The 16,347-nt window shown below is 47.8% G+C and overlaps 3 protein-coding genes across 3 annotated transcripts; 1 reads left to right on the top strand and 2 right to left on the bottom strand.

Moving 5' to 3' along the window:
* Nucleotides 1-2,690: 2,690 nt before the first annotated feature.
* EsH8_V_000623 (uncharacterized protein) lies at nucleotides 2,691-4,562 on the bottom strand (the record flags this gene model as incomplete). The annotated part of the gene is made up of 2 exons (XM_083273139.1): nucleotides 2,691-3,854; nucleotides 3,984-4,562. The coding sequence occupies 2 exons, from the start codon at nucleotides 4,560-4,562 to the stop codon at nucleotides 2,691-2,693; spliced, it is 1,743 nt and encodes a 580-aa protein (XP_083125854.1).
* A 1,949-nt stretch (nucleotides 4,563-6,511) lies between these two features.
* Nucleotides 6,512-6,962, bottom strand: EsH8_V_000622 (uncharacterized protein; the record flags this gene model as incomplete). Its single annotated transcript, XM_083273138.1, has 3 exons — nucleotides 6,512-6,536; nucleotides 6,593-6,784; nucleotides 6,871-6,962. The coding sequence occupies 3 exons, from the start codon at nucleotides 6,960-6,962 to the stop codon at nucleotides 6,512-6,514; spliced, it is 309 nt and encodes a 102-aa protein (XP_083125853.1).
* A 5,794-nt stretch (nucleotides 6,963-12,756) lies between these two features.
* Nucleotides 12,757-13,895, top strand: EsH8_V_000621 (VTT domain-containing protein; the record flags this gene model as incomplete). Its single annotated transcript, XM_083273137.1, has 5 exons — nucleotides 12,757-12,862; nucleotides 12,919-12,992; nucleotides 13,055-13,241; nucleotides 13,293-13,405; nucleotides 13,467-13,895. The coding sequence occupies 5 exons, from the start codon at nucleotides 12,757-12,759 to the stop codon at nucleotides 13,893-13,895; spliced, it is 909 nt and encodes a 302-aa protein (XP_083125852.1).
* Nucleotides 13,896-16,347: the final 2,452 nt, after the last annotated feature.

Here is a 16,347-nt window from a genome sequence, read left to right as displayed (position 1 = left end):
ATAATGGCAAAGAGTCGACCGGGCTATCGACTCATTTCCAGGTGTAAGGTGAATAAGATCGCAATGGAGTCTTGCAGGCTGGCTTAAAGACGGTTGCTATGTAGAAACTTGAGGCAGTGGGGCCAACCATCTCATTCCATCCGCAACCCCAAACCCCCGCCCTTCTGCAAGGATCATCACTTGTCGGGCGCGCCTTACACGGTGAAGATTACATATCGTGACAACAACTTAGGGCTATGCTGGGAAGCAAGGGCATAATTAGCATTACCACAAAATGATGTAGGCTATCATAGAATATTTCAAGTCCTCGGGCGTTACACAAGGCATTTCTGGCTACTTCCTCACAGACTAAACTCGTTCAGCGTCGAAGATCATCTCAAGCCCAGAAAACCATGAAGTCACAAGAAGATCCTATTTCGGCACCGGAAATCATGCTTGGACGGAACAAGTCAAGTTGTGAGACCAACCACATAAGCGGTAACGCTCGCAAGCCCGCCAGCACCGAGTCGGAGTTGCTGCGATGGATATGTGTCGTTGCATCTTGTCTCTTTTTAATGTGTTCTTACGGTGAGTGTAATTATCCGGCGGTATCTGCTGGTGGAGTTTCACGTTCACAGCCTAGGCTAATAAACATTAGGTTTTTCTCAATCTATCGGAACCGTTCAGTCTTATCTACAACTTAACCAGCTGAAAGAATACTCTGCTCGGGATATTGGGTGGATCACTGGACTAGACACCGCCCTATCACTTCTTTTTGGTATCCAGGTCGGACCATTGATGGACCGCTACGGCCCCAGACTCCTGGCGCTGGTTGCCATCTCTCTCACAGTTGCAAAATTCTTCATCCTTGCGGAATGCAAGGTGTACTGGCAGTTCTTACTCTCTCTGGGAGTGCTAGGTGGCATCGGCTCTGCCGTGGCGTCAACTGTGGCGATTTCTTCTGTCGGCAAGCTGTTCGTCGCCCGTCAGGGATTAGCCATGGGGGCTGCTATGGCTGGAGCATCTTTGGGCGGCATTACCTTCCCTCTGGTTCTTAGTCGGGCATTTCCAGTTTTGGGGTGGGCCTGGGCTCTCAGATTGTTAGGATTTGTGATTCTGGCACTCATGGTTATTGGGACGATTTGTCTTCTCCCGTTTCCCAAACTCATCAACCCCGCAGTGGCAGTCTCCTCAGAGAAAAAGTCGGCAGCACTTAACTTTGTTGCCTTTAGGTCAATGCCCTTTCTATTCATTACGATTGGATTCTTCATGTTTGAGTTTGCAATCACTGGCGTGGGTGTGCTTCTGCCTACTTTTGCGGTCAAAGCTGGTTTCCCATCCGCCATGGGATACACGTTGGTTTCAATTCTCAATGGATGCTCTTGTTTAGGACGTCTACTGCCTGGATTTATCGGTGATTACATCGGCCATTTCGACGTCATCTTATTCATGACTTGCCTCGCACTGATTTTTACTGGAGCACTATTTGTTCCATTCGGTGGTCAATCCACAGGAGTACTTTACGCCTTTGCCAGTCTATGGGGGTTTTGCACAGGGTCATTTCTCTCTATTATACCAGGTAGGTTGTACTCCTGATTTCGTCCAGAATTTAGTATTGATGGGGTTTAGTTTGTGTAGGGAAGACTTGCAGCCCTAAAGATTATGGAAGATATTACGGTAAACAAACAGTGATTAATGATTCAATTAATGACCTCAGCTGATTTCTCCCTCAGGAACAATGACATTTGTTGTTAGTTTTGGGGCACTGGTATCAATACCCACGGGGGGTTATATACTGGAAAAGGCAGGTTCAGTTGGGGCGTCTGGTCTTTATATTTCCACTGTTGCGTTGGGTGGCGTCTGCTTTTATATGGCACGCTCATTTCTGGTTAGGAAATTTTTAGTGTTCAGATCGAATATTTAGCTTCCGACGTGGACGCTTACTGTTGGTATCACAAGATACATTTACGGGTGGGAAACGTAGTAAGCTCAACTGCTGTATTCTGATTCTGTACATCGAAGGAAATAAAGTACAAAGGTTGGCAGCAGCAGCAGTAGTGAATAAATCAGCCCGAGGGTGGAATCTCCGAGTTCCGCGGCCACGGCCGACTGCCCGTCAATCCAGCAACCTTAGAGCAAATTTGGACCCCTAAGATTCCGTTTGAAAGAACCGTTAATCATCATTATGTCTATCTATAAATATTAACTTAATTTATTTCAATACGTAAAATTCGCTAAATCTTTTTCATCCATCTGGTTTCAAGTTGGATTTACAATCACATAATTACTAGTCAATATATTTCAACAACGCAAAGTGTTGGATTACGTGACCAGAATACGGGCGGGCGGTCAGCAGCAGCTGCCGACCGCCGGCCGCGGCAGCGGCCGCAGCAGCGGAGCCTGGAGATTACGTCTCCGGGCTGCCAACAGCTGTATCTACACTTCCGCTGCTACCGCTGCCAACCTCCTACTTTCTCTTCTACATACCGATTTAAAGCTTCTGAATATACCATATTGATATTCAGCGAGCTCCAGCCCATACGGGCAGTCCTGTTGCATACAACAGATACCCTGTGATTCCAACACAAAGGCAATGTCCTACGACTAACGCATGTATCACTTCGCTCTAACAATTCATACGACCACTGCAGTTAACAACAGGATTTATAATTAGAATTCAAAATTAGTTTTAGCCATATTTTTCATGCGACCTACATGCTCTTTAACTCTATGACATCTTCTCTCTGGTGTTGGATTCCGTAAGTGTTTTCAACACCCCCCACAAACTTGCCACCAAACGCCACGAATCCATCATCACGCTGGCAGTACGTCTCAACGACGTGCTTAATAGACTTATTAGGAAAAGGGACGATAATTCCCTGCCCATGGTCTTTTCCATCCAGGAACAGCAACTCTAACTCTTCCTGGCCAGTCCACTCGTACCGTTTCCACTTCTCGAGGTCATCTTGCGTCCATGCCACATCGCCGGAGTAAACATAACTTGCTACCGACTTCGGGGTAGTAACACAGTCTTCTCCTCCAAGAATCACGGTGCTCCGCATTCCCACTTGAACGCCATTGCCGAAAACAGCAATTTCTTCCGGAGAGCCCGGAGCATGGTATCCGGCTTCGACATTGCGCAAGCTCGGGGTGAGGATTTCTCTCCACATCAGAGATTCCCGCCAGCAGAATCTCCTTGCAAGTGTGTATGCTGTTCCTGCATCTGTTGCACTCGCCCACCAGATTTCCCACTCGTTGCCATGCCCTGTCCGCCCCCTTATGGATGGTGTTGGCTCTCTGCGTGTGAAGTTGTACGCCACATCAGGGAGATGAAGCAGAAGCGACACAGGATCTATCAAGATAGATGCTGCAACCCGTGGAGCGAAGTCCGCTCGCTGTAGAAGTGGCCCCATCAACAGCGTCCCGTAGCTGTTGCCAATGAGAACAAAATCGTCCCACGCTCCTTTTTCCCCAACCCCAGGAGTCGGTTGCTCAGCTCGTTGCTGCGCTACGCACTGAGAAATCATCTCGCACAGTTCAGGAGTTGATGGAAGAGGGTATGTTGTTACTCGTGTCGAAATCGGCAACATCTCAATCGCAAGGATCCCAACATCCTTTGGTATAGTATAGAGCCAGAACATGTAGGGGATTAGCCCGATACCCAGGCCGTGGATGAATACTATAGGACGTTGCGTATTGGACTTGTGTGGACGACACCAGTACGACATTCCATCCGCAGCTGACCTCTTGAAGGGTAGGAGATTGACAAAACGAACAGGGAATACTTTGAAAAAGGCCTTGAAGGGTTGTTTGTAGTAACGATATCCTTGCGTGAGAAGGTAAAATCCCATTAGATTGTCGAGGAAGCCGATAACCTAACGAGATACTAGTTAGTCAAATCCGAGGTAGATTAAAACCTAAAGAGTTTTGTACATCTTCTGGTGACTTCTCTTCACGGTCGTCCTTCTGAAATAAATTCGAAAGGGATAAATCTGCTAACTCACCAGATAATAAAACAAGCTGCGATGTTGCATCATAACCGGGTCAAACGTAAGCCTCAAGGCCTCCGCGCTTCCTCTGCCTGGACGAAGCTTGATCTTGAACTTCTCTTCCACATCGTCGATGTAACCGTTGAGTTCATTATCAATTTCTTTGGTGGGGCGTCCAGCCATGTTGTCTTGTTCAAATAGAGCCCAGAGTAACCAATCCTTGAGGTTGTCTCGACGTACGTCCTCCAGATGGGCGTTTAACATCCACTTCCGCACAAAGTCTTCGCCATCCGGAACAAGACTTAAAGACTTGTAGAAGAGTTGAGCACGCTGTGATCGGCTCATTTGTGGAGGTCTGTAAGGCTTGAATGTCTGTAGATACCATTTGTACGGCAAAAAGAACAAGAGATAGAAGAGGATTTCAATGGCGGCAATAATTTCGATGAATATAGAGATCGGATGTGATATGGCCTTGACGCCTCCAAGAGCAAAGATGACGTAGAAGTATGTGAAGCCTAGCAGACCCAAATCCCTCATCAGGACTATGACGAGACGAATCGCAAGGTATTGTGGCCATGTTTTCTGTACGAGCATCTCGATGAGTCGCAGACCGATGCGCCGTTCTGTCTTCGATCGTTTTCGGGTTTTACGGGGAGCACTGCTGATTAAGTCTCTGTCGATACTCAGTTCGTGTAATTGTGACTTCGATAATACCGCTTGATATGGTGCTGTCGGGCCAGCAGTCAAAGGCTAGTTGACTAGCCAGTCCTCAGACTGGTTTTTCTTGCGTTCCCGGAAAAGACGTGATGAGTTTTTTCCTCTCATTTGTGATTGAATTCACTTTATATATGTCAAAACTTTAGAACGCATAACACTCACTGAACCTGCAACCTGTCGGAGAACCAGCCGATGGATTGTGGCGTATAACGGGGAAAAAGGGGGATGGGAACTCCGTCCTAACTTGCCATCGGGGTGGGTCTGCTTGACGGCAATCGTGGGTCACCCGCATGAGATTGCCGAATATGACAGTTTCACAATGGCTTACCGTACAACGGATGAGCTGCCAGCAAGTTTTGACACATTCTGGAATTGGATACGTCATTGTAATACTTCTTGCATTTGCCTGGGCAAATGCACTTTTTCTATTCTTTCTGGGTATCAGTTTTCTAAACATTTTAGCTCGGTCGACTGAGCGAGCAATCAAGGAGCTACATCTAGCGGCGATGAACTTCAGCCAAAACCGATTATGTTGGACTTTGTCGGTTCACTGTCCGCTTCTGGACTTCTGAGTGGCTAAGCTTTGTGTCACTTTGCCAAAAATTCCGCTGCCAATTGGAAAGAAGCATCTGATGTTCCCAAGTGTCAGTGTCATCCTTCAAGTACTCCGCAGGTTCGATTGGGGATACCCCTGTGCCGTCAACCTAAGAGCAAAAGGAGTTCTGGGAGCCGCATTGACGGCAGGATCCAAAGAGGAAATACCGTCTTCTTTCATCGTGTTCGTATTGTGAATATACATTTCGCATTAATCATACGAGTGAGTACACTATTAACTCCTTTCCCGCCGCGCGTTTTTGACCTACTCAAATATGAGCACGCAGTCCCTCTCTCAATCGGGTTGTTTTTGTGGGAAATTCTGCAAAATCAAGCCATGCGTGTGTTGTCGGTGTTCAACCATGTCCTGATCCCGCAACAATATTGGTCTTGAATGATAGTTAACTTAGTTGAGTATATCGTAAGACTCCATCTATGACCCTTCACATTACGTATACAAATAATCCTAGGAATTTTCTCACAAATAAACAGCACTGACAGTCGGATATTTGACTGACTGGCTCTCTCAAAGCAAGTAACGAAGGCCTATGTGCGAACTGCCGCAAAGGCTGTTGGATTACCCAGCCAGAATACGGGCAGGCGGTCAGGACACGGGAATCGGCAGCAGTCGGGCCCGGAGATTCTGCCTGTCTCTCTTTTCTTCCTTCTATACGCACAACAACAGAATACAGTACCAGTTTTGCTCTTCGTTCGATTTACCACCCGTAAGGGTATCACAGGATACCAACAAAGGCTTCAAGATATGCGACTCGGTCTTGAGGAATAGCTTGGTATGATGTTATACTTACGCCACTGATTTATCAATTCATCAACGTTGGGTGGTTTCATACGAATTTTAAGACATACTAGGTATATATTCATACGGCTGTAACCAAGAATTCCATGCTGGTGACTTAGTCAATGTAGTAGGATGCACACGACCTCTGGTCCGATAAAGTAGGCGTAACAGCTTAACATTAATTTGTAGTTGACTCTCGATGTCCCTAGCATGTCATTGACATCGGAATGAGATTCATATTATCTAATTCCAATGACCAAAGCTCTTGGGGTCCAATATCAGCCAGTAAAAGTCCGCTCACAACTCGTTGTCAGGTGAATACTGTTCCGGGAGACATGTAGTAAATGAGATCTGGTAGCTACAATAAATTATATATTACATTGAAACTAGGTAACAGCTTTTATTTGCCCTGAAATGTTGTCCTAAATAAAATCTAGGCAATTGGGCAGCTGATGGCACTGTGGGGGGTCAAAGTTAGTTTTGCGCCTTCATCGATTTCACCTGGGTCGCTTACTTCACATCAGACTCGTTGGCAGTGATGCCAGCGGGTGTCTTTCCATCGACTGTACATTTGGCATAGACATCCTTGATTATCTGGTCCGAAGTAGTCCCGCAGTCGAGGTGCCAGCTCTTGCTTGTGCCGGTAACATCGATATCGTGGCCTACACTAACGTATTGGTTGACGATACCGTCGCCGGTGAAATAGCTTGAATCAGTTAGTAATTAACTCTGAACCGAATGTTTCTTAAGGATAGGAGGGAGAAGAATGCTGAAGGAAGAACCTGTTCATACCATCCATAGATAATTTGGCGGCTCTCGACGACTGGGGCAGCCTGGGCTCCAGCTAGCAAGAGGGCAGCAACGGCAGTGATGGAGGAGCGCATTTTGTCCAAATATGTTACTTATGTCGACGTAAACTTCGAGTATGTCCTAATTGATAAATGTTGAAAGGGAGTGGTAGAGTGAGAGTATGCGGCTTAGAAGATCACCGTGCAAGTCTTATAGGTTCTTATACCAAGGCACAGAGATTCGAGACTGTCGTATTTCTCGGTCACTCAGCATTTGACTTTCAAATTTACGGGCCTAGCCTAGGGTGGGGGTTGTGCTCCTTGGCTGGATAACCGTGTCAATGCCGTGGTCACCGTCATGATAGTATGACCTGCAAATCCCCGGGGAACCCGAATATAAAAATAGCAGGTCTTTGGTTCGTCCAATTCCAAACTCTAATCCATTTGTTTGTGTTCTCAGTGCCACGAGCAGTGGAGCAACGACAGAGTATAATATAATATGTAATCTTAATCTAGGGAACATATCCTTGCTGTGCTAAACTACCAATGATTTAACGACTGTTACTCAAAATATACTCAAAATGGCAAAGGTCAAGATTCCACTCGTCATAATAAAGCACTGGTATTCGATACTCGTGACTAGTTGTTATGAATCTTATATTTAGTTGACGCTAGAAAGTTGCGTTAGATTGTTGTGCTTGAGCGAGTTCGTTCACTAAGGTTGCGATCACATAATAGAAGTGGAGAAAAAACACGAGTCAAGGGAAGTGTTTTGATCATCAACTAATTTACCTCGATGAAGAAAAGTTGAAGATAGACAGTCCGGAGTGCTCCAGGGTGACATCAAGCTGCCAAACAAGCACATCAGATCATGTTGTGGCATGTCGAGCATAACTATCTCAAAAGTTGAAGTTCCGTGTTCCATGTGGACGACCTTCTTGGAATTCTCCATGAACAAGTCTTTGATTTGTATCCTGATTAATCGTAAATCAACTTATGCAACTTAATATTGACAAGGATCATGGGCATAAACTTCGGCCAGTGTGTGGAGTATATACCACTAATCCGAAACCGAGAGACCAAAGAAGAAAGCTGGAAGCCGACGTAACTCACAAGTCTCAGTCAACAACCAAGTCAATCAACAAACCGAGATACAAACAAATTTAAAAAATTGTATGTGTTTTAGGCCTGTCTGTACAAGAATCTTCCAGTGCAGGTCTGCTATGAAGCCTGAACTGTGCACGTATGAAATATATGGCCCAAAAGCCACGCGTCCCCAGAGTAGTTTTAGAGTGGTAGCTCAACGGATTAAATCCGTGTCGATGTTTGCTGCATCTCCGACTTCGCCCGCGTCTGGTGTGATAATGTCTCGTTCCCGAACCCTTGGGCGTTCTTTCAATTCTTCATCCACTTGACACCATCGAGTTGTATGGCCTCCTTTATTGAGTGTCTGCAAAGCCGAAACTAGCTCCAGAACTCAGCGGTAATAATGTTCATCCGTGCGGCCAAAGACAAACGCAGCCTGGTAGGCTCCTGATTTCAGAATGTTCTCTGTTGTGTATCATACACTTTATAGAAGCTGATTTCTGTTGTATTCCTTATAGTCCTAAGAATAAAGATTGATATTCGGGCAGTGGCGTCTTTATAGCATTTATATGACGACCGTCAACTGTTATCTAAACCATAGAAAAGAGAGTGGGTTTAATCTGAGGTTAAAACATTACTGTCGTTTGACTCCAAGGTTTTCCCCCTCTAGGGTCAATATTAATAGCTGGCCTTTTGACATTGGATATAAGCGCACTACAGATCTACTCTTCTCTGCTCCAGTTAGAACTTTGCCGCAGGGCTTTTCGGTTCAGAGTCAGACCCGGCGGAAATTATCTGTCGTAAAACATACGCAATCTTCCAAAGGCTATTCAACGAGCTGTTGAGCAACTGGATGGAAGGGAGCGTATATAACTGGACATTCGTTTGAAAAGATGGATCGTTGGGTTTATCTATGAGAAGCTAGCTAATTGGCAAGACGTTGACAACTAGAGCCGAGTTTATGGGCCCCTTTATTGATTCCCTCCGTTGCCATCCATCCCCTTCCTTGGCCCCTTCCCGTTCTGCCTTGAAGTTCTCTCAAAAAGTGAAAACACTTTCTGAAGAGCCAACTTCTGCCCTAGGAATCTTTTTGGAGACCCCCTTCTTTCTTAGTGACAAATACAAACGCTGGTGCGCCTTGTCAGCGACATATTCTGACGCCCCACGTTGAGATACACGATAGCAAAGGGTTGTCTGTATATCCGCTTGTGGGTACATTCAAGAGAACGGTTAGGAACTTACTTCTTCGAGTTACAGTATCCTCCAGTCCCCTTCAGCAAAGTACACTGGATACCCCCAGAATATGTCAGCAGGCAAGAGCTTCAAGCACAAGATGCATCCCCCCCTCCGGCACACATACCTTGACCTGGCATCCCTTGTTACCTGCCAAAAACGCACAAGTCCATCCCTGGCGGTCTTCAATAATGGCTCGTCTAATAAACTCGATCGACTCCGCGGAAATTATGCCTTCGTTCTGTTGCTCCAGCGGCTGGGCGACGGGCGTCGCAATGACGGTCGCGGAGAGGGCCATAGACATGGCGCAGAGAAAGATCTTGGAAAACTGCATTTTGTTTCTTTTGTGGTGAAAGGGTTCTTTCTTCTGAGGAAAACTCAAAGGTCTGCTAGTAGTCGGATCTGGACTGGGAGAGAATTGATTCAGTGAAACGCTGTATCAAGAGGCTTTTTTTAAGGAGACTAGAAGACGATGGAGAAGGAAGATATGATTCTGAAGAGATATGGTCAACAGAGCCATCGGTCCCGGTACTTTATAGTCTTTTTCATTTCGCTCGGGTATATGGATTTCAACCCCGATTTGCTACTCTTGGCCGATTATACAAACAGGTTGCAGTCGGCAACCTATCTCCCTCTCGCGTCTGCCTCTGGCCCCCCAGGTGAAGATCCACACGCCAAGTTCGGCGATCGTACGAGAGCGGGTTCACGCTGAGTTCATGATCAACACAATGATGCAATGTTTTGAGATATTTCTAATGACCAGTAGTTGGGAGTTGGTTGGCTGTGAGCCAGTAGAAGACGTGTCTTTCTGTTCCCAGGAGATAAGTGTGCCTGCAGCAGCTCACTGCGTTGAACAAGAGGCCTTTGCTGGCAAGGCAGCTCTTCGGCACATCGCTTCTAAATCTGGTAAAGCTCAACTTGAACGTCTGCCTACCTTGCCAAGCCACGCTTAGGCTACGTAATACAAAGTTATTGGGGTACTTGGGTCGGAGATTTTTTTGGGATACTTTTGTCACTCATTTCCAAAAGGGGGCCTTTGCTCTGTAACTCAACACCATCTTTAAAAAGTGGATAGGCAGATTGCAAGACATGGGCCTTTTAACAGTAGCCTTATACCTAAACGGGGTGGCAGGAAGAATTCCCCAGGGAGAAAGTGCAGAGAGATCTTCCAACCAAGACACAGGCTGGTATGCAGATCCAACCACCAATATGCATCACTTCCTATTATTAGAGGAACTGGAAACGTCAGCACAGCTAGGAGAGATGTGACTTTTTCTTCTTCATTTTCCCCTCATCTTAAAAACGGGTGACAGTTTATATGTTGATTGGCACGGGTTATTACAGGCAGGCAGGTGGCAGGAGAAGGAGAAGCAGGTCAACTCCGAGGACAGCAACATCGTGAATACCTAGTTTGAACGATGGATACATACTCAAACAGCACTCCAGTCCTCCTCCACCTCAACGGATCTCACCCTCATCTAGAACTTCTGGAAAGTCCCTAAAGCTTATGACACTGGTTAATCATTGGATTGAGAGTATGCCTAAAGGGTGTGTGACGTAATTGAGGGCAGGGGAGGTGTGACAGGCTGTCAAAGGTTGCCTTGTGAATAGTAAAACAGGCGTAATAGATGGATTGCCACTTAAACTTGCTTGAGTGTATCCCTCTCGACTTTTATCGCCCGCCTGCTAGGGCGTCAAAACGGCCAAACCGACGTAAACGAGAAACTAGGCGTATCGATCCATGTGTGCGGCGGACGCAACTGGAAATGATCTGATCAAGCCCATACCCGTTAGTCTCAAGACGGAGTTATCAATCTCACGATGTCTTGGGCCAAGGCTGAATCCCCCGCCCCGATCACACTACGCATTCCTACGACAAAAGTAATGCGCATCGAGGCTGTAGCTGGAAGCCTGTGGACCGACACGCCAAGGTGATTTTCGCTGTCAGAAAAGACATACGGGATACGCTGCAGCGCTAAGGTGAGCGGGCCGCTGCCGATCAGATTTCCTAACTCGGGCTCGGATGTCTTGGCGTCCGTTGACTTGTGCATGACAGCCTATGGTCTGTACACTGCTACATATGCATAGGGCTTTGGTTCGATTGGTCTGAACACATCTGGATGCTGGAGGTGTTCGGGTTTCTGCACACTCTTCATCATGCGCCGTGGGCCTTCCTCTTTCGCATGGGTCATCCAAATGACCACCACTTGCGAACCAAGGTGCTACGTTGAGACTCTGGGACGGATCATACTGCCGGCTGCTCGTCCAAGCATCCCTACCGGCCAAACCTCAGAAGACAGATCAGACTCGGGATTCATGGCGTAAGGGAATGATAGTTTGGAGAGGGGAAGGCGCACGGCAGCTGGCTCCCTGCCGGTATGCGAGAAGAAATGCACGGCGAGCGAAGTTGTCTGCGCTTCGGCATCCTGCGAGCGCGTTTCTGTCAGCACAAAAGTAAGCTCAGCCGGACCAACCTTCTTTGGGAAGGGAACGGCCGCAAATTGGTCACGTCGAGGCTCGGGCACGCGCGTCCTGACAAAGTCAAAAGTGTTCCGGCAGCAAGGCTGGCACACTTTGTTCTTGTAAAAACAATGCCGTTTAGATGTTCCCGATCTGTGCCCACAACTTGGTCTTCTTCGGTGCATGGAGTTTCCACCGATTTGAGGAGAAATCCCATAAGATATCGTCGGGTCCGGTGGTAACAAGCCTCCCGCCGAAAGCCCGTAGATTGCACGAGTTTCGTTCATTGGTTGGAGCACCCAGTAATGACATTTGAGTCTTGTAATAGAGTTTCTAACTACATACAGTAACTCTGAGGAAAGTGTTGGGCCAGGTGTGCCAAAAAGCAAGTTCATCAAGCGCATGGCTCGGGGTGTTTGTGGTGTCCGACAGCTCGTGTTGAATGGCCGACTCGCAACATTAACTCCCAAATCTCAAGGTTGAATAAACAATTTGGGCCGTGGCCGAGGCGCTCAAGATTTCTTTTTTGGTTATCAAAACAAGGCAGTCCTGCCCAATGAGGGTTAGTTTGCCGGCCATTTTATGATCTCCGACACCAAAGTGATCGACCCGGGTTGAAACGCCCAAGAGCCATGGCCACGTGCTATTGGCGATGGCCAGTATGTATTGTGACACGTCGCCGTGCGCGAAACAGGACTTCACACAAAACATGACGTGAGTCTACCATCGCGAGAGGCGCAAGCAGCCCATCTTGGATTTGCTGGTCCCCGACCCATCCACTGTGCCAAATGGATGCGGGGGATTTTCCCGTCCTCCTGCATTCCCGTCAGGCTCTGTTCAGGGGGCAACCTGGTGATGCTGCACCTACGACTCAATAATTCTGGGCCGCTGCACTGACTTCTGCCCCTTCTGGCCGATCTTGAGTGGCTGTGCGTTCCGCTTTCCGGTTTCGCATTGATTTCAGATCCCGCCGTTCTCCTTAATGGTACGTGACTTCCCCTGGCCCATTCCTATGAAAATGATTGCTGGCTGCACTCTCTTCTATCATCAGTGAGTTTGGGTGACCGAACAACAATCAGATCCATCACCAACGTCGCCGGCCAATTGCATCATGCCCGACGTCGAGATGGCTAGTACCGGAGAGAGAAAGGAAGAGGAGGAGACCGAGTATCGATCTTTGAACTGGAAGAAGATTTTCTTCACCCCCAAGTACATCCGTAAGCGCAGCCGACCCGGTTTTCGAGACGTTTGTAACTGACTTAGACTTGCGCAGCTTTTCACCTCTTGGGAATCGCCATTATCATAGCTACCGCCTTTATCAGTCTTCATCATGATGAGGTTGTCGCAGTAAGTGTCGAGGTCACTATGGGCTTTTGAGTTGTTGGTAGACTGACAGCGTGCGATTGCAGAAACTAAGGCCATTCTCCGAAGACGTCCGAGCACTACCGGCAGGATTCCTCATTCCAATTGCCATTTTGGTTGTGATCTCTTTCCCCCCTCTCTTTGGCCACGAAATCATTGCGCTGCTGTGTGGTGTGGTGTACGGCTTGTGGATCGGGTTCGCCATAGTTGCTGCTGGTACCTTCATTGGAGAGAGTAAGGAGCCCCCATACCGGTGGATAACATGCATGCTAATTCAGACGACAGTCGGAACCTGGTTCGCTTTCAAGTACACTCTGCGGAAAAAGGCCCACAAGTTGGAGAGAACAAATCTCAACTATGGCGCTCTGGCACGGTTGACCCGTGACGGTGGTTTCTGGGTATGAGTTTTCCATTCGCAGGTTGCAGTAAAAAGACGTACGTGTTGCTGACCGCCGACAGATTGTCTTTATCATTCGATTCTCAGTCATCCCGTCCCATTTCTCGACCGCGGTCTTCTCCACCTGCGACGTCAAATTTTGGCACTTTGCGGTCTCGACATTCTTGACTTTGCCGAAGCAGATCATTTTGGTGTACCTCGGCGTTCTCCTCGTTGAGAAGCAGCAGGGCAACAACACCATAAAGAACATTGTGTTCGGCGCCACTTTTGTTCTGACCATCGCCCTGGCGATATACATCTTTGTTAAGATGCGGAGGGTGAAGAAGACTCTGCTGCAGGAGCAGGCTGATAGAAAAGCTCAACGGGAGCTGAGGGAACAGTTGCCACAAAAGGTTGAGGTCGACGCCGTTGAAACCGAGATCGTGTTTCCCCAGCCAGGCGCTTTGGCCGAGGCGAGGACAGACAAACCAGGCCAATCTCAATGGTTCTAAAATCAAGATTGATGGAATGAATGATTAGGTTGGAGGCAGACACCAACCAGGATACACACACAGGGATGGGACACATGGGACGTCATTTATTTTGGCGTTAGTGTCGGCATGCGCATTTCTAGCGTTTAGTAACTATAAACACGAAGTTGTTGAAATGACTTTCTGGCAAGGTTTTTTTCTTTCTTTTTTTGGTCTTCATGATTAAAGCTAGCTTTGGTGCTGTTATGTATTCTCTTCAGTTGAGATTACAATGGCAGGAGCGTCGAACGAGTAACGCGACGGGCTGGCAAGAGGATCATCAAACTGACCAGACGACAAGTGTATTTCGGCATGAGACTGTATGTTACAGTTTTATCATCAATCAAAGGCAGAGTCAAACTAAAAAATCATTCAAATAACTACCAACCCGACGACAGGAAGCGTCTCGGGATACTAGTTCTGGGATGAAGGCCAAGCATCCGGGACCCGGTGAAAAACCAGCGCAAGATGGTCACGTTCCCAACGTCTTTCAGGTACTTGTGTCTCCTATACAAGGTTTTAGAGGCATAATGAATGGCTATCACAAAAGAGCAACATCTTGTACCCTTTCACAGTTTGCCTAACAGAGCCTGGGATTTAACGGCGTCCGTAGGGATGAATGGATTTGGCCCGAGCAGATAGACGACAGTGGCATCCCGATAACATTCCCCAAGTTCATGTGCAGTAGTTTCGCCCAGATGGTTTGAATATCAGTTTCTACCGCTGAAGCCTACGATTCGTGTTCCATAAATGGTAGTGGTCTTCAAGATGAGCCGCCATTTCCGAGTAGGGCTGCCAACATTTGGCTGAGAAAAGCTGAGAGGTTTGCGAGTCCAATGTCGGAAAGTCGAAATCAACAGATCATCGTTGGGTTGGTGTTCTTTGCAGACGTGTTCGCTAGAACTAGAGAGAAGGGTTCCTGGAGCAATGATAAGCTTGAGTTGGACGTTCAAGGGTTGACTTGCGGCTTTGACAGCGTCGGTCGAGCCGTTGAGTCCACTACTAGTCATGTAGTCGGCATCGAAACAAAGTGAGGCGCATGCAACATGTGGCTCGTGCATCGAAATGGGGGACTTTCTGCCCAGGCTTTGGCTGTTGACATCGAATTGGCCAATGCAATGATCAAGCATGCACAGAATTACCTTGTACGTACGGGGTACAGCGTCCTCGAGCCCCACCCCCGGGCTTGTGTGCGCTGTGGCCGAGTGGCACAGTGGCTCCAGAGCCCCGGCCCGCAGGGTGATGCTGGACTAGACTCTCCGAGTTGGGGCTGGCTGGGCCTGTAATGGGTAAAAATAGCTCCGTGTCATGTAATTGTCCGCCGAGCGTATTCGTACTGGGGCGACGTAGGTGGCTTTGCCGGTGGCTCTCGCTAATTACCCCAAGGAAATGAAAGCACCAAAAAAGTGCCTTTTTTGGCCAGAAGGATGGGAATCATGTCGTTTCTTTGGTTAGATAATTTGGGCAGCAGGTATGCCATACCTTTCCTCCTATTCTCCATCATCGGTCCTGCTATGAAGTTCTCGCCTGTCATGATTCCCCTTCCTTTTTCATGCATCTACGGATTATTTCAGAAAGAATATTTCAAGAACGAAAAAGAGGGAAGATGATAACAAGCGGCATGTGGCTGATCCGTCCAGTGCACTATTGGTTTTCAATAGCCTCAAATAATATCTCATTTCGACCTTTTCCCCTATTCTCCCCTTCCCTTATGTTGAAGTGTGGCATCCAATGAGGCTCAAATACGGTTGGTGTTAGTAACCATAAAAAAACGAACAAACGCCTTGGCCTCCGCCATGACCTCATACGCGGATGAAACAACGCGTTCCCAGGGAGCTAAGGCCAGTGGTCCGTTGCTTAGTTGAGCCCCCAGATTCTCAGGGAACTGCACGCGTGCCGTCAAGGTCGAGAGTCAGCAGCGGCCTCGCAAGAATGGAGTGCCACTTGGCAGCTTCCAACTTTTTAGCTTCTAGTCAATCGCCAACACGACTTGGCCACAAAGTCAGGTGGCGGCCTTTGGTTTGCAATTCCTCTCCCCCCTCCAGGCCCTGATTTTCCAATCCAACAGCTCCAACCCCTGCAATCGCCAACCATCTCACTGCAACCCGCGCGCGCGAGCGACAGGTGTGTCACTGCCGTGCTACACCCAATTAGTACTGCCACTACTGGCGTCAAATCGGGGCCAAGTGGGCTGTGAGCCTGGCTACCTCTCGGCTGAGAACCTGATTCATAGCCTATCCCCATCCCCTTGGGTCTTGGGTCTTGGGTTTCCTTTCCTATTCACATTACGAGATCAATCCTGGCAGTGACAGCTGCTGCGCCTCTTTCAGACCACCTTTCGTCTCGTCTTCCCCGTCGAAAAATACCCCTTCTTTTTTTCGCGCTCGCATACATAGTTGAAGCTTGCTGCGAGCAGCAAGATACTGTTCACGCG

Source organism: Colletotrichum jinshuiense, chromosome 5 (genome assembly GCF_051148585.1).
Source record: "Colletotrichum jinshuiense chromosome 5, complete sequence".
Taxonomy (NCBI): domain Eukaryota; kingdom Fungi; phylum Ascomycota; class Sordariomycetes; order Glomerellales; family Glomerellaceae; genus Colletotrichum; species Colletotrichum jinshuiense.
Note: the sequence above shows the minus strand (reverse complement) of the source record. Positions and strands in the feature narration are given on the sequence as shown.